This window comes from Mytilus edulis, chromosome 2 (genome assembly GCF_963676685.1).
Source record: "Mytilus edulis chromosome 2, xbMytEdul2.2, whole genome shotgun sequence".
Lineage (NCBI taxonomy): Eukaryota > Metazoa > Mollusca > Bivalvia > Mytilida > Mytilidae > Mytilus > Mytilus edulis.
In genome coordinates, this window is record NC_092345.1 from 8,109,814 (window position 1) to 8,137,074 (window position 27,261).

General features: G+C 31.5%; 1 protein-coding gene across 3 annotated transcripts in view; it reads right to left on the reverse strand.

Moving 5' to 3' along the window:
* Positions 1-219: 219 nt before the first annotated feature.
* LOC139511347 (vitellogenin receptor-like) overlaps positions 220-27,261 on the reverse strand; it is a 39,529-nt gene continuing 12,487 nt past the window's right edge. For 2 of the 3 annotated variants that reach the window (XM_071297992.1, XM_071297991.1), the window contains exons 11-32: positions 26,934-27,147; positions 26,165-26,278; positions 25,439-25,655; positions 24,599-24,689; positions 22,962-23,062; positions 21,341-21,553; positions 19,856-20,043; positions 19,351-19,467; positions 17,151-17,219; positions 16,277-16,420; positions 15,797-15,907; positions 14,875-14,988; positions 14,165-14,293; positions 12,244-12,404; positions 11,056-11,276; positions 8,621-8,815; positions 8,082-8,281; positions 6,800-6,913; positions 4,985-5,258; positions 4,395-4,538; positions 3,863-3,983; positions 220-952 (exon numbers count right to left, since the gene is read on the reverse strand). In XM_071297992.1, coding sequence (XP_071154093.1) covers positions 803-952; positions 3,863-3,983; positions 4,395-4,538; positions 4,985-5,258; positions 6,800-6,913; positions 8,082-8,281; positions 8,621-8,815; positions 11,056-11,276; positions 12,244-12,404; positions 14,165-14,293; positions 14,875-14,988; positions 15,797-15,907; positions 16,277-16,420; positions 17,151-17,219; positions 19,351-19,467; positions 19,856-20,043; positions 21,341-21,553; positions 22,962-23,062; positions 24,599-24,689; positions 25,439-25,655; positions 26,165-26,278; positions 26,934-27,147 — 3,402 coding nt within the window. In that variant the 3' untranslated portion in view covers positions 220-802. Of the gene's footprint in view, positions 953-3,847; positions 3,984-4,394; positions 4,539-4,984; positions 5,259-6,799; positions 6,914-8,081; positions 8,282-8,620; positions 8,816-11,055; positions 11,277-12,243; positions 12,405-14,164; positions 14,294-14,874; positions 14,989-15,796; positions 15,908-16,276; positions 16,421-17,150; positions 17,220-19,350; positions 19,468-19,855; positions 20,044-21,340; positions 21,554-22,961; positions 23,063-24,598; positions 24,690-25,438; positions 25,656-26,164; positions 26,279-26,933; positions 27,148-27,261 lie in introns of all 3 variants that reach the window. The other variant, XM_071297993.1, reaches the window with a different exon arrangement.

A 27,261-nucleotide genomic window follows, 5' to 3' on the forward strand; every position in this document is an offset into this window, starting at 1 on the left:
GTCTTTTATTTTGTGAGAGGACTTTTTTGGTGAAATATTCCTGTAACGTGTAGGCCACATAAATATTATCTGTGTTAAGGAATTCACATTAACTATTTAGAATGAACTTAATCACAATCACGTAACAAGGTAAACCAAGTCAAGTGACCATGAAATATGTGACGAGATATAATTATGGGACTAGATACCAACAAAGAGAATTATCACTTTAACACCATATTTGTTTTCAGTTTTATTGTGCAAAAATGGACAACAGCATATAAACAAGTACAAACAACTGTAAAAAAAATTATAACAAATCTTGTATCAAAACTTAATTCTATAGTGAGCAGATTTAATATTGTAACAATAAATATACCTAAATAATTTCATAAAAAATATAAATATCTTCAAAGAACTTTACAATAAATAATAGAATCTGCACCTGAGTGTCACTGGATTGTGTTTTTGGAAAATGAGAGCAAGCAAAATAACTACTGAAAAAATATTCAAAATATATAACTTTTAGCTTATAAATCTATTTGATAGTCAATATCACAAGGGTTCCTCAACGAGTATCTGGTATTGATCAAGTAATTTAGACAATACATACTCTCCAATTACACTTATAAAGGAGGGATAAAGGTGCATCACTATTTGTCAATCAATGAATCAAGAATGAATGTTTTAAAATTTTGTTGTATATACAAGTCCCTTCACACAAAATAGTTTTAGTTAAAACTGGACGGTCAATCTGACAAGGGTTAAACAATTTCCATTAATGGGCATACACCAATAAAACATTGATTTTCAATAATCCATTTTATATCTGTACGTAACTGTAGCGACCCGTACTGTCTGGACTCTGTGATGCTTCACTGTCTGTTTCCTCATGTTTACTGACAAAAGCTGAGTCGACTGACTGACAGGATAAGTTGAGGACAGAATCAGTAAAATCTGGAGGATAATTTATCTGGAAAATAAGTAGTGGTATATAACTTCAGAATCATGATGCAGGTCATACATGACATAAAAATTATCATTTTAACATTTTCTTACAAAACAATACTAAAAGAGTAGCAAATATTCTACAATAGCCAAGGATGCATTTGTTACACAATAAAGTAAGGGAGACAACTTCATCAATACAAATTGAACCCACAGCAAAATTTCTCTGAATTCAGATCTGATTGTTGTTCATATTCATATCTACCATTGTCATACATTTTTAAAAACAGCAAAATGGTGTATCACATACTGTAACATAACAAATCAAAGAGCAGAATGCTCTGAGGGATACGATTGCCACAGTTTTCATTGACACATGTATAGCAGTTCTGCCAAATTTTCATTAAGCGAATGCGTCAGATTTGGTCAAAATTGAAAAGATCAAAGAGGAAAAAAATAGATCCAAGGATACTGCCGTAAAAAAGCATGAACATGCGTGATTGTCAAGCATTTTTGGCCGGCAACCCTGGTACAGCTGGATAGTATTATTTTCAAAACTAATTCAACTGCACATGCAAAATGTAATAATCTGAATAGTCACTCAACTTTAAAAATAGCCAATCCCGGTTACAAGTGTATGAGCCATGTACTTATTGTGTTTTATCGAATTATAGTTATCCCGTACCATTGTAAACTCGTACTACTAAAAAAAGCTTGTACCAATGCAAACTTGTACCACTGCTATCACTTACCAACTTATTTAAATGGTGTTAAATGATGAATATACATGATATACGTTACTTTCACTCAATACCTCTTAAGTCTGTAAAATGTATATAATTTGAAAGTACAATGACCAATTTGTAGCTAATGTTCCTTGTCTATAGGATAGAAAATACTGTGGCAGATGTAGATAATTAAAGTATTAACAGTTTCACCCGAAGAAAATATTAATTTTTCATGAATAATTAAATCTTAGCAGTTAGACAAAATGATTGCCAAAATTATTTTTACTGTCTATAAATAACAATGAAATGTAACTGATTCCTGTTAAGGGGTCCGGAATTTTCCCGCCAAAAAAGCACATGGCTTTCAACAATTGTAAACATGGCATACAATTTGCGATCATGGATTACAGCTTTAATAGACAATAGACAATAGACAATATTTTTAATTAACTTTTAATTAACTTAAATATATATTCAATTTAAGGTACAGTTAAAGCAATGTTTTAACTTTCTTCTGGATTATGTTCTACAGTGGCGGATCTAGAACTTTTCCTAAGGGGGGGGGGGGGGGCGCTGACTGACCTAAGAGGAGGCCGCTCCAGTCATGCTTCAATGATTCCCTTTTTAATCAACCAAATTTTTCCGCCTATGCTCTAGTTTGAAAAATCAGTTTAAACAATAATGCTTAAAAACTTTCTTTATTTTTGTCTAAATTTTCATTAAAATCCTGTATAAAATTCAAGTAATTCAACTTTATTTTTATAAAGTTTACAAACAAAAACCCATAAAACATCATATTTTTATATATATTTTTCTGAATGGTACGACTTCCCAGTGGTACAAGTTAACTTTTTTGGTACGAATGGCGTGGTACGAGTTAACTTGCTTCCGTATCTTATCACCGTAATTCTAGGAGGAACCCTAAACTGGACCCCTGTTGTGTTCACTTATCGCTACACTGACCTTCAGTGCGAAGCTATATATAGAACAGCGGACCAGTTTAGGAGGAACCCTATTTCTTACTCTTTAAATATTGAAGTTCCTTTGGATCAGAGGGCATGACTCCTTTCCGTACACACTCCTCTGTTTAAATTGACATCGTTCTTAATATAATACGACGTTTATCGGCATTAATTTTTCTTGACAAATACTTCCGGAGGAAGGGAGACAACTCGAAACGATAATATGGAAGACTCCATTTCGGCTGAAGGGGTGTTATAGGTAATTTTTCCGATGAAGCATGTATTTTAATTTAAATTATGCATATGATTTAAAATTATGCAACAACAATAACCCTCAATAGCAGACAGACATAGAAAGAATCCCATGAGTTTCAAATTAATCAATGAAGTGGGGAATCACTCAATCTGATACCCCTTGAAATCAGGATAACTATACGCATGCGCATTAAAACATAAACAAACCGCGACTTGCGATTTGGAACAAGAACGTTTATTAAATGATATGATGAATGGTTCTCCATTTCTTCATGAGAGTACAGTATCAAATATCAGTTTCATAATGGTAAAATATAGAAATACTCCACTTCAGTTCCTATGACAGAAATAGAATTACCGATCGGAATTCAGAGAACTCTCGCAAGTTATCAAAACTGGGGTATTCCCTCTGACGTGTTTCTAAATTTATAAAAACACTAAATATAAATACTGTTTAATTCTGATTTTCCGTGTTGTTAAAAACACGCATATAAGTCAAGGAAAATATCACACATGAAGATTTTGAGAAGAACATTACAGGAAAGTTGTTTATGTTCAATCCTTTTGCTTGTTTTTACCTTTTAAAGCAAGACAATCATGAGAATCTGAGATGTTGCTGAATGTTTAGAATAAAACGAATGACGTGAGGGAATGTAGCATGAGTCAATGGTAAAAGTCTACAGATTGCTTGACAGCAATCGTATCCCAAAAAGGACACTAGAACTGAAACCTGTTGTAAGGGCCGTTCCTTAAAAAAAACATACATGGTATCCATGGAAGAACTTTAGAAACTCGTCTATGTGCGGGTGCCAAAAATTTTGTACAGTAATAAAATGCAAGAGAAATTCAATAACTGCTACTATAGATGGTTACTTAATTTTCTTATTGCCTGCATAGAGTGATATCAAACAAGAGAAATTTTATTTGACTTATGTGTCAGAGAGATATAGGTAAATATACATTTTTCTATCATACCTAATGTTAACTTACATCATCCATATCTTGGAAGACCCCATTACCAAATATGGTCGGATGGTACGTCATCTCTGTAACTAAACCCTCCTCACTGTCGTCTGGCTTCTTTCTACATGGAATGTAATGATAACCATCTCTACAAACAATACAGTGGTGGAACATGTCAGAATTATAACATTGTATTGTACATTCAAAAATTTGTGAAGAATTTTTATTGTAAATAAAGAGCTGCGCCATGAGCGTGTGATAAGCCCTTCGCTTTTTCAAATAATGAAGTTCCATAAATCCTCAATGTCATATCAAAATAGAGACCAAATCTTTTTATCAACAAATGTTGGACCAAAATAAATACATATATCACCAATACTGTTAAAATGAAAATATATATTTAATTATCATTGTTCAGTATAAGCACTACCAAGCTCATCTTAGACAACATTGATTATTATTTTTTGAAGATAAGTAAGGCATATGAAACCTTATGTTAATATTCATTTTAATTCTATTTGAAAATAAAAGAATAAGTCTAAGATAAATGGGAATTTACCTTTTATATTTGATGAAATAAATATAAAGAGCAGCCATCACTAGTGACAGTACAACAATTACTACTCCTAGAACCCAGGTATAAGACTGGTGATTACTGTTGACTTCTATCTCACATAGTTTGCCATTGTAGCCATTCTCACAACTGAAAAATGGCAAAAAATCTTAAGTTTAAGAAAAAACATATTGCAATGACAAAAGTATATTCAGATGTTTCAAAGTATTAAACAGGTACAGAAATTTGAAATCAGTAATGGTGGTTGGTTTTATCGCTTCAAAAATTATGGCTTTGAAGAACTTTAATGTTTTAAAAGTTTTTCATTTTTAAGACTAGAATCCTTAAGTCTAACTAGATATCTTGTTAACCTGCAAGGCATGAAATAATGGATCTGACACCAATTAATTAGACAATACATTTAATTGCTTTTTTTTTCAGGTGATAAAAAAAGTTCAATTTTATATTTTTTTCCTAATATTCAAGCCTAATGCTTTAAATATTAAAAACTGTCTCGAGTGGAGAAATATTGTAACACACTTATCAGTGGTGGAATCTATATTTATTGCCTATAAACATCTATGTGATATACTTACATACATTTGGGTTCAAGTTTATTGTAGAAGCAATGACCATCATTATGACATGGTAAATAGCATTGCTGACCTTCTGTGCCATTATGATTAATAATTTCTGTTGGAACGATCTTATTCACATCTGAAGAATCATCTCCAGGTATTTTGGTTGGGTTATCTCCCCTAACAGTTGACACTAAGACTGAATGTGTTGTTGGTTGCTTTGTTGATGATCTGACAAGCTTAATTATCTCCCCTTGAGGAGTCAAGTTTTGAACAGATTTCTCTCTTATATCTATGGAAACAAAAACAAGTAGTTGAGAAATAAATTATATGTTAACAAAGGACAATGACAAGACTTCAACATGCACTGTAGATGAATTTTTATTCATAGATTGAGGAAAAATTAAATTTTCATGGACATTTGATTTTGTGGTTTTGACAAAGTCTTTATACAAGCCTATATAAAATAAGGCTTCATTAAACATTTAAATTCCATGTTAACCTATAACTATGTTATCAAACAAAATTGGTTCCCCAACAATAATAGAGAATCCACAGTATATTTTAAAATATCAAATGTTTAAAAAGTGATAAACCAAATACTGACATAATTTAATGTACACAAGATCATTTCAATATACATGTATAACTTTTAAAGTTTGAATTTTCAACAAAGGAGTAGGTTCAATAAGGCCCTGAAATAGCCCCCTTTTTTAGCCTAATTTTCAAATTGGGATTTATTGACCAATATCACAATAAATCGTAGCTAATACAATGACTAGATTGGAAATAAGTCTTTTTGTTGAAAATTTACGTTCCTGCATTTTATTCATGATGTCACAAATAGTTTTGTGATTTTCTACGAAAATAGAATGAAAATGGGTAAATTTCCATTGAATATTTGGACAGGAAACCTAGAGCACATACATCGACAAAAAAAATCTGTGACAATAACGTTTGTAATGACATTTTACATGTCTAACTTAAATATTTAGGTAGTCAACCACGTTGCTCTATGTTACCTGGTCTTAAATTTGGCTGAAATCCTGCCAATTTTGTCAAATTTCGCCAAAACTGCTTATTTTGGTCTAATTGGGATGTAAAAATCAACGCTGTAGAATAAAATAATGACAGAAATAGTTCTCACATGTCTTTAGGTCAACTTATAACATTTTTTATCTTGTAACATTGAACTTTAGAACGGGGTGTTTGGCCCTTAGACCTTACCGAACCTAGTCCTTTTAAAGATGTCTTAATAAGATTAGTTAAACTGTATTATTGTGCAAAAAACCCATTCATTTTCATTGCTTTATTTGGTATATTGAGATATTAATGTAATTGTTGACAAGGGGAGATAACTCAATAAAAAAGATACAAATTATGTATTTATCACATAAATTAACTTATAACTTATAGAAAACTTCAAAATTGACATTTCAATCTTAAAGCTGTTAGAGGAAGACTGAGTATGTGGCCTTATAGAATGCACTATATTTATAGCACTATATTAATAGATATTTGCATGCTGATTTAACTCTCAATTATATATTCGCCAGCCTGATATGTATAATAATGAAACTAATGATAAGACTAAGATCATGTGTTTATGTTATCGTCTGCTGTAAAGTTACATTTGTGTCACTTCCTTAGATACAATAATCACAAGCTTTAAAGAAATGATATTATACTATTATCTTTATATAGATATCAAATACCATCATTTCTTACCTAAAACAAAACATGGTATACTTATCATGCTACATTCTGTGTTTTAACCATGTTTAGAAAATATTTGAGTCATACATTAATGAACATTTTTTCTCCAATAAATACCTATACATTGTGTCTTGTTATGTAACAGATAACCATCAAAACATGAGCATTCTGCTCCATCCACCGTCAACAAACATAGCTGTGAACAATGCAAAGGCTGACAAACATTCTTATCTGGAAAGAAATATACATGGAATATAGTAATGCAACCTGAAACAAATGTACACAATTCTTTGTGTTACTCTATGACACATTAAAAGAGAAACTGAAATACAATTGAGTTAATATAATAAGCCTATGACACATTAAAAGAGGGTCTGACATACTATTGAGTTAATATAATAAGCCTATGACACATTAAAAGAGGGTCTGACATACTATTGAGTTAATATAATAAGCCTGTCTATATTGTCATGATTGTAGATTTTCAACAATTTCTTAAAGTCCAAAGCCCGTAATTTTAACAAAAAATTAGTGGAGCGGAACGAAACTTAAACTTGATCTGTAACTCATCATAGTTAACTCACATACCAAAAATCAGCCCAATATCTGAAGGCCTTTATAAAAAAAATCTGTATAATGGTTTGTGACGGAATGACAGAATTACGGAAAGACGGACAAGGGTAAAACTATATGGCACCGACAACTTCGTTGCAGGGCCATAAAAAATCTTGCATCTTTTTGGGGATATCGATCCAGGAAAGTGGAAGGATATCATGTTTACTGGAAGTGGTGAGGCCTAGTAAAAACAGCAAACAGAAAGTAGATAAAAAATGTTTTGACTCAGGGTTAAGTAACTTTTTATTCTTCGTGGCTATCCCACTTTTTTTTTCAATTAAATCACAATTTCATATAAGAACATACATGATATGAACATGATTTTTTTTTTCTATGTAGCAATTTTTATTTTTTTATTTTCAAAGATAAGCTATTTTGCATGTAAGCCTATGGAGCAGTCAATTACAAGACTGCAACCTAGTGATGAGTTAAGCAAGGTTTTAAGGAATTAAGATTGTTCAGACAACTTTTTTTTTTAATTCTGTCAATCAGTATACCAAATAGAAATTTAATGATTGATGAAGAAATTTGTGCAAGTAGACCTCCATCATGGTACTTAAAAGTGAAATAACTTTTGCTCAAATTGGTAAAACAAATAGTGTTTTCTGAAATGTTGTTTTCTTTTGGCCATGATATTGTCTATCCTTCAACTTATAATTTTTCGATTGAAACCCTTGGAATCCTCTTCCCTTTGCAACTTTGATCAACTGATAATGAAGCTTGGGCCTATTGATTTATTGCTGCCATTATAATTATGTCAGTGTTTCAGAAGAAATCAATTTACCATACTTCTGTAACAAAGGGTGGATAACTCTGATACAAGATGGCATATTAATTCCATTCAATACAACTTCTGGTTTGTTTCCTCCAAATTTGATCATCTTGAATAATGAACCTGATTTCTGATCTGTTACATAAATATCATTCTCAAACACATCCAATGCAGTAAAATGATATTTGGATAGTTCTTCTATTACAATATACCTACAAAATAAAATAAGAAACACTGTTTTCACTGAAAAGGTATGATGGTTTCATGATATTAATGAGTTATTGATGACTGTACCAAATCTCCGTTTAGTTTACTAATTCAAACAAAACATAACAATTATATTGTATTGCATATTCAGTGTCTTTTGGTTGCTGTCTCATTGACATAAAAAACACATCTCCTTTTAAATTACTTAATAATTCCAAATCTATTTATAAATATCATTCTTGTGCAAATTCACTTTACATTTTCTTTTTACTTTTATTTATAGTGTCAAGAAAAGCTTGCTATATTATTTATTTATAAGGTCAGTTGGTAACATGAGAACTCACCGATCTTCTCCATTCAGATTTGCTGATTCCACTCTACCAAGAATTTTATCTATCCAGTAGATACGATTGGCTGGCATATCTACCACAATGTCAGTGGGCATGCTCAGATCTCTGTCTATGATCACATGATGATGTGTACCACTCATACATAGCTTCAAAATCTGCTTCTTTTTAATGCTAGCTATGAACATTAGTCTGGAAGAAAAAAATTTCGTAAGGGTTCCACAGAACCCAGTGTCTCGCCTACTTTTGCTGTTAATCGCAGACTCAACAAAAATGAGGAAAAACATCAATAAAAATTTCCCTCTCGATACTGTCTTTTGATTGAAAGAAGCTTCCAAGTTTGCTAAAAAATCCAGGACAGTTTATGAATCTAATAAATGTTTTATAAACTTTAACTGCAGACTGTATGTAATGTTAACTGGAAGAAAACTAAGTCCATTTATAAGTAAAATACGGAAAAAGTGATTTTTTTTTTTACAAAATTTACTTCTGAATAATATCTTATGACCAGAAACAAGCTTTTGTCTAAGTTTGGTAGAAATCCAGGATAGTTTAAGAACATTATAAAAATTTTAAAAGCTTAAACCACAGAGTGAATGTTTTGTTTCTGGCAAAAAAACTAAGTCCATTTATAAGTAAAATACGGAAAAGTGGAAATTTATTTTTACAAAATTTTCTTCTTGATACTATCTTATGATCATAAACAAGCTTCTGTCCAAGTTTGGTACAAATCAAGGATAGTTTAAGAAAGTTATAAAAATTTCAAAAACTTTAACCACAGAGTGAATATTTGTGGACGCCACCGCCGCAGACAGAATGTAGGATCGCTTAGTCTCGCTTTTTCGACTAAAGTCGAAGGCTCGACAAAAACAGTTGAATCTGCTTAACCACTTCATGAAAAATTATAAAAGAGGGATAGTGTGTTTTTGAACAAAAATGTGTTACACAGTGTGAGTAAATATATGTGATTCAAACATTTGCCTGATTAGTTAATACTGCTGATGTCTAGCTGGTTCAAAATTAAATGTCAACAATACTGTTTGTTTCCTTCTTACAGACAACCTATCTTTGCATATTGTAATTTACTTATAATCAAAGAGTGAAACCTATGCCAGATCCATGAGTTTACCATAAAACTGCACATATAGTTCTTTAGTGTAAGATAGACTGTTTCCCTTTCAGCTTTTGTCAATATAAGGTCAGTATCTAGTTTTGCAGGAAGATTTCTCTTATTTTTTCTTTTATATCCTAGATACAAAGTCATACTATTTATCAGCGATTCAATCTATTTTTAAAAAGGAGATCCAACCTTATGTTCCAATTCAAAAGCATTAATTGACAAAAAAAGGTAGGTTCCAACCCCTTAACTGGAGATATCTCTTGATTATAACTAACCCTTTATCTGGATACAAAGCCACACTGGAGATATCCCTCGACTATAACTAACCCTTTATCTGGATACAAATCCACACTGGAGATATCCCTTGACTATAACTAACCCTTTATCTGGATACAAAGCCACACTGGAGATATCCCTTGATTATAACTAACCCTTTATCTGGATACAAAGCCACACTGGAGATATCCCTTGACTATAACTAACCCTTTATCTGGATACAAAGCCACACTGGAGATATCCCTTGATTATAACTAACCCTTTATCTGGATACAAAGCCACACTGGAGATATCCCTCGACTATAACTAACCCTTTATCTGGATACAAATCCACACTGGAGATATCCCTTGACTATAACTAACCCTTTATCTGGATACAAAGCCACACTGGAGATATCCCTCGACTATAACTAACCTTTATCTGGATACAAAGCCACACTGGAGATATCCCTTGACTATAACTAACCCTTTATCTGGATACAAAGCCACACTGGAGATATCCCTTGATTAAAACTAACCCTTTATCTGGATACAAAGCCACACTGGAGATATCCCTTGATTATAACTAACCCTTTATCTGGATACAAAGCCACACTGGAGATATCCCTTGACTATAACTAACCCTTTATCTGGATACAAAGCCACACTGGAGATATCCCTTGATTATAACTAACCCTTTATCTGGATACAAAGCCACACTGGAGATATCCCTCGACTATAACTAACCTTTATCTGGATACAAAGCCACACTGGAGATATCCCTTGACTATAACTAACCCTTTATCTGGATACAAAGCCACACTGGAGATATCCCTCGACTATTACTAACCTTTATCTGGATACAAAGCCACACTGGAGATATCCCTTGACTATAACTAACCCTTTATCTGGATACAAAGCCACACTGGAGATATCCCTTGATTAAAACTAACCCTTTATCTGGATACAAAGCCACACTGGAGATATCCCTTGATTTTAACTAACCCTTTATCTGGATACAAAGCCACACTGGAGATATCCCTTGATTATAACTAACCCTTTATCTGGATACAAAGCCACACTATCCACTTCCTCATACAGTACTGTTCTACACTGCAGTGGCTCAGAATTTACACTACACACCAGTAAGTGCTTTTTTGTTTCATCAGAGACATACAGATTTTCTCCTATCCAATCAAAAGCTATACTACTGACATACTCCAGTCTTTTACTTATAGTTTTTAGTATCCTTTTCTTCAAAGAATACAGATGTATTCCCTGCAAAACAATATAAAAATAAAGAAGACATATGCAGATCCAGGGGGGGGGGGGGATTTGGTTCATTATATAGGGAATCACTGAAGCATGACTGGAGTGGGCCCCCTTAGGTCAGTTAGCGGGGCCCCCCCTTATGAAAAGGTCTGGATCCGCCACTGGCAGATGTATTCCCTGCAAAACAATATAAAAATTGTTTGACTCATTGTCCTTTTTTCCTAAATTTGAAAGATTGTTAGGCTCGTTTTATTCTATCATGTATCAAAACCAGATTTTCAGATTGCAAATTATTGATTTTAAAGCCTAATGTTTCCATTGATTTAGATAGAGTTATCTCCCATGAAAACCAGTCATTTATAGCACAATAAATAAAACTTATTAAAGGGCCCCAAGATTATAATTTGGTATGGCAGATCCATCTTTCGTCTACAAAAGACTCAATAATGCCAAAATACAGTACAAAGAAAAAAAAGACATGGACCATATATAACCATACACTGAAATTACATAATAACATGTTTGTATTCTTGGTTGAGTATAAATCTGAATTAAATACAAATACTCAACACATATAAGCATGACATACTATTGCTAAGAGACTCTATTTTATAAGTGTCCTTGTTAAGGCAAACAAGAGCTATTACTCCTAAATGGAATAGGAAAAAATTGTCAGAGCCAATCTTAATCACATTAGTCACCACGGAAAATTTTTCCATTGATAATATTGCACAGTCTATGTACCATATCTTGCTAAAAGCAAAAAAAATTCCGTCTTCTATGATTGATTGATTTTTGGTGTTTTAATGCCACTTTTAAGCACCAAATTTAGGCTGTTTTGTGGCGGCCAGTTTTTATTGGTGGAGGAAGCCCAGAGAAAACCACTGACCTTCGATAGGAAACCCTAGCCGTCTTCTATAAGTTACATCCTAATTTAACTAAAATATATCTATCTACTATCTTAGTGATATACCTTGCTGGAATAGAAATATCTATCTCCTGTATGCATGTTTACATCCAATGTAGTAATCTTGTCATAGTTTTTAGTACGGTCAGTGTCTATCTTCTGCTGATGATCGTCTAATACAATCACTCCATCTCTCAATGTCCCAATCATAAAACTGGGCTGTAAATCTACAAGCAGTAAGTTTATAGATCTTAAATGTCAAATGGTTTTGCATATAGAAGATTTATGGAATAAAGGAAATTTTCTCTTCTAATAACACCTGATTTCTTAGTAAATATGTGATAACTAAATATTATAAAGTATTTATGTTTCATAGTCATCAGATCAACAAAGTTTTTTACCCCTACAAGTTGATATTTTCAACTTAAATTTACAATTATAATAACAGTGTTCTCCCCAGAAATTTTGGATAGCATCACATTTTGCGGAGAAAAAAAAATAACTATTTTTTTTTAATGTCACGTCGCGTTGATGCTCTATTTCCTTTATATGTTTTAGTTTATATTGTTCAATTCATAACTGAGAATACAATTAAACTATAACAACAAAAACAGTTGTTTCAGTTTATGTTTTCTTTATTCATTTATAGTTACAGAATTATTTTTTTCTTCTTGTGCCAAATAAAAATAAATATGTGCTTTCAGTTAAACAACAATAAGTCAAATGAATGAATGGTTCATTATAGTGCAACCTGTATATATACAAAACTAAATATCTAGTACACAAAATTATCTATTTTTTTATATTATATTAAGTAAAGATAAAGTAGCAAAAGTAGCAAAAAAAAATATCAATTTAAAAACTTTTTATCATGTTTATGAAATTCATTGTTTCATGGCATTGAATGAATTAGTCCCTGTTGTTTCTTATCTTTACATCAAAATGATACGTATTTTCAACAAAGTTATCTAACAAATAGTCTATTAATGCGTAGTTTTCTCTATTGGTATATTTTTTCTGTCTACCGTCCGTCTGTTGTCAATATCGTGAAAATGCAGATTTTTGTCATATCTGGTCCGGTTCCGATCCGTAGTTTACACAAAAATGTGCAATGGCGGCCGTAGAAAATTTACGAAAATGAGTCCGAGAATAAACATTGTTTGACAAGAGATTGTGAATGAATAAGACGCTTTTAATGCATTAAATTAATAAAACATAAACTTGAGCCAATTATGATCACTTTTTAAAGAAGTATAAAATTTATTTTAGCTCAAAATCAAAATTCTCGCTCTCGTATTACCGGAAGAGAAAGAAAGTATTTTTTGGAGATTTGTACAAATAAACGACCTTTTAAAAAAAAATCGTTTTAATCTTTGAAATTTCGTAATACAAAACATAGATTTCGAATTGTTTTTGTGATTGCATTTTTCCATGTTGAAATTGGTGATTGCAGACACGTGGTATTAGTCATGTCACAAGTGTCAGCTTGGGATATTCGCATCCAAACAGTTATCACCCTGAGGACAATTAAAACCTGGCTATTTAATCTATTAACTGCCTTAAGTGTCCGACTTAAAGGGATTACAATTAAAGGTGATATAATTTTTATGATCATAATAGATAATAGATGAAAGTTCAAAATTGAGGACAAGTAAAATAGCATCTTCAAAAAAATTATAGCGTAGCGGGAATTATTATAGCATTACGGTGAAAAAATATAGTGTCGCTGTACCGCGACGCTAAAACGGCCTGGGGAGAACACTGATAATAATCAACAGTACCATTGGTGTACTATGACTTTTTAGTTACTTAAAAGTGAAATTTATAGTACAAAAAAGGGGGAAAACAGGAAACAGCATAGTTCAGACCTGAGCAGAGGTTGAGGTAAAATTGTTTATGTGTAGAAAAATGTTATCTGTATTTTCTTCTCTGAATGTATGTTAGAATAGTACTGTACCACAGATCACTTCAATATAAATGAACATACTATTTGCAGTACAGAGTCTTCCATTGTCACTTGATCTGTAACCATTCACACAGGAACAAACATGGCTGCCATTTTTATTGAAGCAGAACTGGCTACAGCCGCCATTATGTACATCACACTCGTTCACATCTGTTTTTGTAATATTTAAAAAAAAAGCTTAGACGACTTCTTTCTATTCCATAGGAAATTAACATTATCATCATATACTGATTATCTATTATAACTTTTCTATTTAGTTGTGTTTAACTTTCAAAACTGATAACAAATTTCCTATGTTTCAAGTGACAGAAAAAAACAAATAACATAGCATGCTATTAAGTAAGTGCTATCTATTGAGCTTCTTGATTCTAAACTGAAAACAAAGATGTATAAAATAAACTCAAGATAAAGTGAAAAGTGCTCACTTTTATTGTCAAGTGTCAACTTATTCAAAGTTCTATATAAAAAGATTTTTTTATCTGCTAATCTATGTTCATTATTTGTCATTATTTGTGCCATTTTGTTGCTTGGTTCTATTGACATAAAATATTCTCACATGATTTGTTTTAAATCTAACATACCTGTCTCTCAGTGTAGTTGAGACAAATTTAACATAGAATGTAAAGACAAATAATTCATACACTATTGAAGAAATTAGTAAAGAGACACAGTCATGTATGATTAAATCTAACTTTTATTGAATATATCTATAATTGATTGATGATGCATACCTACGCAAGTGACATTGTTGTTTGTCAACTGGTACCCAGAATCACAGTAACAAACGGGACCAGTAGGGGTAGCATAGCAACCTTGCCTACAGACAGAATCTTTACATGCACTGGCTAAAAATGGAAATTTGTATTTACTTGTACAGACTGGATAAAATTAATATAAATATTTAAAAATTTCTTCATATTTAAGTCACATAATATCATTCAAAACGATAATGAAGCAACAGGTATGGACACAAGATTTCATCCTTAAAATGCTCTTGCTAAGCAATATGAAGGTAGATCTTGTATATTAGTAAGATGCTTTAAAGGCAAAAACAGTTAACAATGAGAACATTTTCAGACACAAATCAATTGTGTAACATTTCTATAAAACTAAGAAAACAATTTAACGGTGTCAATCTTCAAAGCAGCAATTTAAACTACGTACAGATAATGCATAAAGTTCAGCAATTAAACAAGCCAAACCTATCACATCTATTGTGGCTCAAAAATTATTTCAGCAAAATATTGCTTTTAACCTTGACCAACCAGATATGCTTCACCAAGGTCATAACTACCAAATTTGACCTTGGGTTAAGGTCTTGAGCAATCATTGACTCATGGATATTGTATTAATTATCAGTTAGATGTATAAATTACATTGCAATATGTAGCTGACTTAACTCAATGTACAATACTAGTTATTATATCTATCAGATTCAGACCGTCTGCCATCATAATGTACCATTACAGATCATTACAATTTTCATTATCCTCTCCCTTGATGTCTTACCAACTACCTCATATTCCTTCTTCAAATAATAACCAGATGTTTTTCAATAATGTACTGGTATACACGCCCCTGAATCACAATGAGCACTTCCCAATTTCTGCACCCCTGGGTAGAGCTACTCATTCAGAGGCCAAACATACTTACCACACAACTTCCCTTCATCTGACCCATCAGTACATAACAATATCCCATCACATACACTGTGTAATGGTATACACTCTCCTGAACTACATCTGTAATCTGCATCACAACTTTCTGAAGAATCAAATTATCAATTAAAAATTGTTGTTGGTAATCAAGTTTGACATATAAATATGAAAATTACAGTGAAGTAGGAAGGCTGGCATTTGCTTCTGTGGTAATTTTAACATTTTCATAAAATTCTTTTTTAAAGAGAATCTGTTATACATCAAAATTACAGAAACAATAAAGATAGGGTCTGTGCAATTCTTAATTTTAAATACAAATATTTGAAAAGTTTAAAGTTTTGTCCATACATGAATAACTCTTTTTCATATCAAATGCAAGGTAAGAAATGAATTACAATATGTATAAAACACAAGCACATACACATACAGCACAGATTATGACAACTGAAAAATATATATGTGACATTATACTGACCTTCAGGTGACCCTTGACCTATGTTTTCATGGTTACATTCTAATTCATCGGACTTGTCATAACAATCAGGATTACCATCACACACAAACTCCTTCCCAATACAATTTCCATCAATACAAACAAAACCTCCACAGATCTTGGCAGCTAAATAAATAAGAACATTTTAATCAAAAGGCTTTGTACTTTCACAATCACAAGTTCAAACAAGAATGTGTCCGTAGTACATGGATGCCCCACTCGCACTATCATTTTCTAAGCTTAGTGGACCGTGAAATTGGGATAAAAACTCAAATTTGGCATTTAAATTAGAAAGATCATATCATAGGGAAAATGTATACTAAGTTTCAAGTTAATTGGACTTCATCTTCATCAAAAACTACCTAGACCAAAAACTTTAACCTGAAATTTCCACTATCATGTTCTATGTTTAGTGAACCATGAAACTGGGGTCAAAACTCTTATTTGGTCTTAAAATTAGAAATATCATATTATAGGGCACATGTTTACTGATTTTCAAGTTGATTGCACTTCAACTTCATCAAAAACTACCTTGACCAAAAACTTTAACCTGAAGCGGGATGAACAGACGGACGAACGAACTGACGCACAGACCAAAAAACATAATGCCCCTCTACTATCGTAGGTGGGGCATTAAAAAGATTATCCAATAGCTAAGTTTGAAGTTCATCTACACACTGATAAACTGGTAAAGCATTATACCTCAATGATTCAGTGCAAGGTTTTTGTTAGTGTGAAGAGAAAGTTGTCCTTTTTCATGAGACATGCCTACATTCATTTTTAAGTTTGTATATAGATGTACAAGCACTTGAAAAACAAATAAATTAATGATTATAATTGATATTGCAATACACACCTTCAGTAGGCACTTTCACAGTCGTCATGGTAACAATCCTGTCACATGTATCTTGGTTACATTTGATTTCTACAAAATAATGTTTCACAATTAGAGTATTCAGTATGAAAACAATTTCATTGGTTGCTCATGAGCATTAGCATCTGAAGAAACTAAACATAAGATAAAATAGATAAATAAAAAGTGGGTAATGCATCTGACAGTTCATTTATTTGATTAGATTTTTTAATTTTTTTTTAAAGCACTAGTTGTTGTGCTTATCATCATACCCATGCTTTAAATTCAGGAAGAACTATCCAACAGATATCAGAGGTGCCTACAAATAAATATTACAATAAATCCTGTTGAGCAACTGACCAAATATAATCTATTATGTTTGAGTAGTTTCTGATCGAGAAAAGTGTGAAAACATTCCAAGTTCATTCAACATATTAAAAATTCAAATTTCAGCAGGCAGGAATTATGTATTCGACAGATCTGAGATGCTACCACTTCAAAACTTATTACCAGAGATGGGGTAATTAAATTTGTAATGGTAATTAAGTGTAATGCATTACAATTTTCCATGTAATTGAATGTAATGTGTAATTGAACATTTTTTTAATTACATGCAATGGTAATTTAATTAATTACATTGAAAAAAGCATGTAATGCTCAATTACTTTTGAATTACATTTCAATTACATGTACTTTTATGGTGTTACAGTTAAGGATTTGTGGTTTATAATATAAATTGTAAAATTATATATATTTTTTCAAATATTAATATCAATGCTTTTTTAATATATGAAGTCTGTAATTTTTTCTGAAGTTTTTATATATTTTATTTGACCTACAGATTTTTTTTTAATAGTCTTATAATTTAAAAATGTGATAATCATATATATTAGGGTTGTTCAGTTTTTAAGAAAGATCTTTAACTAAATAGATTGATAAGTAATAAACACCTTGTTAAAACACAAACAATGAAATGTGTCACTGTAAAACATCTTTCTGAGGCAGTTCATTTAGAATTTAAAATCACTTCATACAATCATTTTGTCAAATTAGTATACACAAAAGGATTATAGAATTAAAAATTAACAGCTATAATAACAAACAGCAATTAATCAGATTAAAATGTCCAGGGACAATGCCACTATTACAGATATTTTATCTAATTAGCAAAATATTGCTAATATTGAGACATTATATACATCATTTTTATGTACATTGTTTGTACTAAAAATTATTTTCAATATTGTGACAAGCACTTTTTTATATTTTTAAAGTAAAATAAAAAAATATTTTAAATTCATTTATAATTTCCTTATTTATATTATGTTTAATTCAAATGAGTTTATTCCTGAGATGTCAAAATACCCCTTGATGAAGTTAATAGGAACAAATTCCCTCTCCTATCAATATAATGATCTTCTAATCAAAAAACTTCCATGTCCTGATCAAACAATATCTTGTACAACATTAGCTCTGTCGAAAGACTATGTACAATTGCTGTTTTCAGACTAGAGAGATTCAGACTAATTGACAAAACATTAAAATAACTATATTAAATTATTATCATGCAACGCTTAAACTCTGCTTACATGAAAATTTTACACATGCATTATATAAACATGTAAATTATTGTTAAAAAATATCATGATGAAATGTAATGTGTAATTTAATTAATTACTTTAGTAAAGTAATTGTAATTTAATTAATTACATTTCAAAAACTGTGTAATGTGTAATTAGTGTAATTGACCATTTTTGCAATGTAATGTGTAATTTAATTAATTACATTCCAATGTAATTGACCTCAAGTTTGCTGATATATTGTCACTGTCTAGAGTGAAATGTAGTGCCAGGTGAGCTAATTTTGATAAGAAACATACCATTACATGATATATTGTCACTGTCGAGTGAAATGTTGTGCCAGGTGAGCTAATTTTGATAAGAAACATACCATTACATGATATATTGTCACTGTCTAGAGTGAAATGTTGTGCCAGGTGAGCTAATTTTGATAAGAAACATACCATTGCATGATATATTGTCACTGTCTAGAGTGAAATATTGTGCCAGGTGAGCTAATTTTGATAAGAAACATACCATTACATGATATATTGTCAGATAAGAAACATACCATTACATGATATATTGTCACCATCTAGAGTGAAATATTGTGCCAGGTGAGCTAATTTTGACAATAATCATACCATTACATGATTTCTGGTCACTGTCTAGAGTCCAGCCGTCTTTACATTTACAGGACCTTCCATTAGGAGTTGCAAAACAGAAGTGCATACACTCACCATTTCCCTTACTGCAGAAATCTGAAAAAATAAATATGTTATTTAGTTTTTTTGACATGTTAGCAAACCTTTAAAATTATTTTTCATACAGTTTGGTAACATTTTTTCAGTATTTTTTTTGATAAAAAAAGATCTGACTGAAGAATGACAGATTTAGTACATTAACTAATTTCCCAGTATCTCTTCTGGGCATGTTGCATCAATACATTTTTTTTTAAATATTTCACCAAGTAACATTGTACTAAAAGTGTACTTAGAAAAAAAAAAAAATGTATATTGAAATTGAAAGTACCCTGAATCAGAAGTAATTCACAAACGTTAAAAGAAAAGTCTATCGTTGAACATTTAGTGAGCTACCTTAAAGAATCTCATTTTCATTTTCAACTTCATTTTTTACTTTATATCTTACTTGTCAAACTGCTTGATGAAGGAACCACTATTATTTCATTTGGTACAGCTAGCCTTGACAGAACTTGTGTTTCTAATCTGTTTCTACCATCAGTTTGTACAGACATAACAACCTTTTTATCAGAGTCTATCCAATACACAGTATCCATATAAACTGCTAAAAACTTTGGGTTCTCTCCTGGTGTTCCTCTGTCAGAAGAAATGCTATATGTTATCAACTGGTTGTACCCAATGTTCCCATGTGTACCCTAATTCAGTTATTGTTATCTGGATATTTCTGAGAACTAATTAAAAAGAGGGGATTTATCAGCAAAGTTGTAACACTAAAAGTGTATTGTCTTAGATTGATAGAGTGTAAAGAATTACAGGAATATTGTTGATGTATGCACCATAGACTGCATGTATACCCACAAGATGTGTTCTGGTTTTTTTGGGTTTTTTTTTTAGAATGCTGTTTCACTGCCTTATCCTTCCCTCCATCTCCTATGAGGGCATATATGGTTCTCCTCATGTTATATTGATGGTCAGAATTCAAAATTTTCTAAAATATTACTACATTCAAACCTGATTAAACCGGACCCTGAATAAACCGGTTTCCTGTCCATTCCGGCTGAAAATAAAAGTCCCGGTTTTTTCCCTTCAAAGTCTTTGTTGAAATACCTTTTGTAAACCGGCTCTGCGTATTCTGAATTCCGGTCTAATTATGAAGTCCCAATACTCTTAATTACAGTAATTATTACCTGTCAAAACCGGTTTGATCGATATGCAATCAAAACATATTTGTTTATACAATATGGCTTTTCAGGATAATCAATTAGCCAGGTGTTAAACTGTAAACTTACAACAGTAGTGAGCTGTATTATTTATTCAAACATTATAAACGTGTCAATTTATTAAACAAAAAGACACACGGAATATATCTCGGATTGAACTTACGTTGTAACTTGATAAAACAAATTTAAATCGTGGAGTAAGAAATTTACATCGTGAAATCCAGGGTTCCCTGTTGTGAACCCCTAAACAAATGACCTTGATAATGAAAAACACCCAGATGACAACATTCAATGTGTATTGTACACTGTACAACAACTTTTCGATAGTGATGAAATTATGTTTGATAATATTATGGCTTTAAAATCGGCCATTCCAACATTTTAAATTAATGATCATGAAGGTAAATCGAAATTCTCGTCTGACTATCCAAATAACGTGAGCATTAGGATGCAAATGCAGACAATGGAAAACGAAGTGAAAGTATTTTAATTTATCAGATATAATTTACAATCAGAGAGAACTTTTACATGCAAAATATCGGACGTCACCAGTTATTAACTTCAGGTCAAAACGGAAACCTGAATAAACCGGGTCACTGTTCAAACCAGCCCTTTTCATAGTCCCTTAGCTGACCGGTTTATAAAGGTTTTACTGTATTTTCAATTTTCAGTATAAATTTTTTTTCTAAATCTGACCAACATCCATGGTGTACCTGTGAATTGTTACTGCAGGGACATCACCTTCCAAACTTATAGCATGTATACTGTGATCTCCGGTCTCTGTGTAGAACAAACGTTTACTGTTTTGGTCAACTACCATGTCACTGACAAGAGATACGTTGACACTGATTACAGAACAATTGTCCCCATCTGAATAACAGGAGATAATTTGTGGATGTTTTCCAGACGTAGAATAATATATCTTCCTGCAATAAAATAATATATATAAATTGAATTTCTCAAGTGTTTTTTTATCCTGGAGAAATTATTCTCCAGAATTATTGAATTATAAGATATTAATAAATCCTTTTTGTCATGGTCTATTATTTTTAGTTTGTGACATCACATAGCACTTCAAATTATACCTCTTACAAAGTGATAAAGCATCTAATGTACCTGTCCTAGGAACCATGTTAGTGGATGTCTTAAACCTTTCAACGCTAAACAAAAAAATAGAAAAATGGCTGCTGCTGCTGCATTTTTTTTGTGTTCATTCATTAGAATGGGTTATTCCTTTTCAGACTGCTGCATCTTTTTTATTATAAGAGATACAGAGAAAGTTATTGCATGAAAAATGCTCAGGAGAGTATGAACTGTAATGTTAGGCACTTATTTCAGTAAAATTTTTATCAGGTTACCTGCATTTTCAGGTAATTAACAGGTAAAAGGTGTAATTTATTACATTTGTGTTGAATTTTGAATAAAAACTACTTTTAGTCTTCATCTATTTTGTTGTTTTATCTGCCATATAATAAAGAAGACACCAATTGCTCGATTCATAGCGTATCGCACCATACACGACGTATTATGTAATCGTGGCACAAATCAGTGGCTCCGTCCTCAAAATTTTCAGTCAACCTCCGTTTTCCCCCCTTTTTCTACGTCTCGTAATGATCCATCAAATCATATTTCCCACACGAATTAAATGTAATAAACACATTGAGATAACAAGAAACCTTTTAACTAATCCTCTTTGTCAGTTTTGCCATAGAAATGCTGAAATATTTCCATACTTACAGCTTCGTTTTCGATTTCTGCCATTTGCATTTGTCAAAATATTTGTTTTTATTTTCCTTCAATTTTCCTTCTACTGCATGATTTTACAATAAAAATTGCCGGGATTTCAAGTGCAAATGAGACCTTGTATATCCTCGATTCAAACAAGGAAAAATTAGAGAGGACCCAAATGAAAACCGAATGGTTTAAGAGTCCTGATGAAAAAATGCTGTCATCGCGGATTATGCCTCGAATAGCAGTGGCTGACAGCGAATGTCATCACAGCATATGCCATGTATAGCATTGAAAGGGTTAAGTTGTATTTCAATGTTTTTGTCTTGCCAAATTTAACTGATGTCGGTGGCAGATTTAATCACAGTTTTTATAGACACAGGTAGATTGGAGTAAAACAGGAGACATATGAAGTCCTGTTGAAGACATTCTTTTGTCTTCTAAGTATCGTTTGGATTTTTTTAAATGATTTGTTGTTTCATAAAAGGTGATGAACATAACTTTATAACAGGAGATATCTGAGGTATTTTAAGAAACTGACCATTCATAGTAAAAGTTCTATCCTCTAACTATTGGGGACAAATTAAATTTGCCACTTATTCATACCTTCCAACAGGATCAAATGCAATAGAATTTGGATATTGTTTCTCTGCTCTTACAATAGTAGTGATTAATCCTTCATTGAATTTACCAGCTTGTACCACACCCTGAAAAGAAACATGTGAAATATACAATACTGAATAACATATCAACAGTTCTAAATAAATTTCCAATCCTCTATATATTTATTACCACTTATATAATATATATCTTGAATTATGCAACTATTTTTCTTCTAATGTTAAATGCTAAAGAACTCAATTGCTGTATAACAATTTAGATTGATATATAACAGTATTCCTCCATAAGTTCTATACGAGTATTTACTGTTCAAAATTGGGCAATACACTAGTGTTGGATAATCGGTTGAAATTACCAACCGATTATCTATTACAATCGGTTGACAGCAACCAACCGACTATCGGTTATAATCGCATCATAATACCTTGCCCTTTTTTTCAAATGAAATCATGCATTTAGTCTCATTGTACATGTCTAATGTGTATATTCCTTATCATTGCAGAGTTTATATGTTCATATTTGATCTTTTGTTTCCTTTTCATATTCTGTCGTACTTAATTATAATCCTGGTACCTTTGATAACTATTTATTTAGCAGTTAAAACAATAATTAATAAGAATCAAGATTCATATTGATCTCATAATTACAACTTTAATTACCAACAGTGACACTAACATTTCTAAATTTCAATTGTGTAACTCACAATACAATTTCAATAACATAGCTGTATAAACATTTGAATGCTTCTAATTAAGAAAAGATATATAAAGTTTTTAACTTTAAGAAATTTAAGATTAACAGAAAAAATAAAACAATTCATTTGCATTATAATATATACAGTAAACAAAGGGGATTAAGCCAAAGTCTGTTAATTCGTGTATACATGTAATGCTTTTTTTTTCACTTTTGTGATCATTATTTTTTCTGTCAATTGTGTCATTCGTGCGTCTGAACTTATAATTTCAAAAATGCGGAATTATTACATAGTTGAACCGTATCCGATTCGTGATTCTTATATATTTCAATATGGCTGACAAATTTCGGAAAATTTACAAAAATAAACGATGTTTGGCAAGCAATTTGGAAAGGAATATGACGTTTTTGATGCTACAAATAGATAAAACATTAATAAAAAGCAATTTGCAACACTTTCTAATGAAGCAAAGAAATTATTTTGTCTAAAATCAGAATGATTTTATGTACGCTCACAAGTTGCAAGTACCGGAATTGAAAGAAAGTATTTCATACAAAGTTATTAATTTTAAATAATATTCCATCAATCTGCAAATATTTATAGTCAATGCATTTGTCATGTTTATAAAGAAGGAAATTGGTTATGTCTTTAATTATAGGATGTTTGACATTGTTATTGTCATCGATCCTGCTATTTTTTGTTATTATTTGTTTGCTGCGCATATAAAATGCAAACCGGAAACGGACCGGAAGTTGATAAGCTAAAAGTCTGGAAAACTTTAACGACAATTGATCAAACAAAATCTCAATTGATTATCGACATCGCCAGGCCCAACCAACTGATTTCCGACTTATTCCGATCATCGGAACAACACTACAATACACATGTACAAACCTTTGCGGTACCTGGAATAATCATATTATCTAACCTGAAAAGGATCTGTCCAATACAGGATACGGCTGTTCCAGTCAACACATACATCAGACACAGTATGCAAATTCTTGAATAGGATTATCTCCCTATAAAAAAAAATTATCTTTGTACAATGCAAAATACATGTACTCTCAAACTAACAATCAACAATGAATGGATGTGCATATTTTACTTTGACTGACTGATTATATATATCCCTTCTCTAAAATAGTATAGTGTTTGTATAATATCTATGTAACATTGATCTAGTTAAATTATAAGAAGGAACTTATCTCCCTTTGTTACTGTAGATTCCTTTATTCTATTGCCAGTACAAATTTGTTTAGATTGAGATAAAAATCATTGTCAAGTTGTCTTGATTTTAACTTTTTTTTAAATTCTGCACTTCATTATTCGAACCGTAGGAAAATTTGTACTAAGTTGAATGCCTCCTATACCTGCTAAATTTAAAACAATTAGTACACAAGGAATAGTTATATTAACTTTATTTTTTTACATTATCAGTCATGCATATATATGCTTAATTTTGGATGTTGCTATATGTTGACAGTTACTGGTTGTCAAATCTATTTGGGCACATCAATAAAGTATGATTATATAGCGTGATCATAATGTATTCAAAGTAACTACTATTCTGTTGTTAACCATAATTCTGTTTTTTAGGCTTATTCATAATAAATGTGATCTCCAACATAAGCCTCCTCTAGATTAACCAAAAAGTAATAAGTCATTTTATCTTCAAAGGAATAAACATATCTGACCCAGAACAAATAAAATGACACATGCTTACCTTGGCTTTGACTCATTTAAGTTGATGTATACAACACATGCTTACCTTGGCTTTGACTCGTTTAAGTTAATGTATGCAATCACCCCTCGTCTAACATCTCTATACAGAAGTTTTGATCCAGATTGTGCTATGACAGAAACCTTTTGCATTTCCTCAGTAATGATATGAAATGTGAGATGGTCCTGTTTCCCTATCCCACACAGTGGATAGATCAATATAGCTCTGTTTTCTCCTATCAATATCCTAGGACATTCTACATTATCTGAAAATAAATTAAAATACAAATGTGTCTATAGTTATACAAAGAGGTGGTCAAATAGGACAGCAGAAAGTTTATTCCTATATTTATTAGTGCCAAGTTAAAGCAATCAAGGCCCATAACTGCTGAATATTAGGTGAAAATTGTTCAATCAAATTTGATTTCCATTTTGTCAGTGGATTGAAACAATACATTACTGTATTTTCAAACGATCAAGAAGACCTCATCTGTCCACATGCATACTCATCAAAATTTAAAAATAAAATGCAAATTTTTAAATAGTTTAAAAAATCTGTGCGTATCATATAAGGTAATCAACTATATAATCTGGAAAAAAAAACAGAAATAAGTAACATAACCTTATAGATGACTCACCTTTTTTGTTTATGCAGCAAAGTACATGTTTCGCTTTTCACCCCCTTATAAAATGTCTGCTAGTTTAACTGAAAAATCAATAACGCCTTTTCCTTTAAAGACATATTTCCCACTTAACTCTACAATATAAATCTTACCAGTACATGTTCTTTTGTTGACATCTAAAACCTTGTTTACTGAACATCTACAGGTATGCCCTGTCTGAGAGGGGAGACAAATATCTGAACATGGAGACAGCAAACATGCATTGTCTGAAAATAAACAATATCATGGTAAAATAAGAAATTGTCTGAAATGACACAATAGGTAGTACACGAATTTGAGTTTTCTGCTTGCTGTCTTCTTGGTGGTAAACATGCAAGAATTTCTTCATAAATTTATCCTAATATCAAGACTTACCAAAATGTTGTTTTCTGAACCATTTCATCTTGTTTAACGTCTTATATAATCACCTTTTCAACCTTGTAAGGATTTCTTATCAAATATTGTTTGTTCCATATGTTTTAATTTGGTTGCACAAATAACTGCACTATGGTTTCAAATGTTTGGCACTTTCGAAAAATATCAATGAATATAGAAGACATAATGGATAAGTTTTCTTTCATCAGTTAGATAAATTCTTTTTAATATATTGATATTTTTTACATGCAGTGAACCAACAAATGAATAGATGAATGATATAAAACTCTGCCTTTTTTTAAAAAAATTTTTTTTAGCCAGAGTTCTGTACTCTTTTTTTCCCTGATGGTCCGTGCAGAAAATATGCTGGAACTCATTATCATTTCTATTGCAAAATATCAAAATTGTGTCCGTCCTTTGCAGAGTGGTTAAACCCTATTTTAGAGAACTTTGTTGAACCTGTATAATCAGCATTATCAATTTTAAAAGAAAGACACCAGCACTTACCTTGGTGCAATGAACCTTGACCTGAAGGATACAAAACAGGTTGGTCTATAACAAGACTAGTCACATGATTTATTCCTGTTGCCAATGGTAACAACTGTCTGCCACTGAACTTATTAGCAGACATCACAGATGAATGGTCTTGGTCGGCCCAATACATGGCATCCTCAAAAACAAACAGTCCAAAAGGATTAACAACTTTCCTGGAGAGTACAATCTACAAATAAAACATTCAAATACTGTCATCTTAAAAAAAAAATGTTTTTGTAGTTATTATTCTTAAATAAAGGTTAAAAAATGTGAGATTAATTATTTTGATAGCAAGAATACA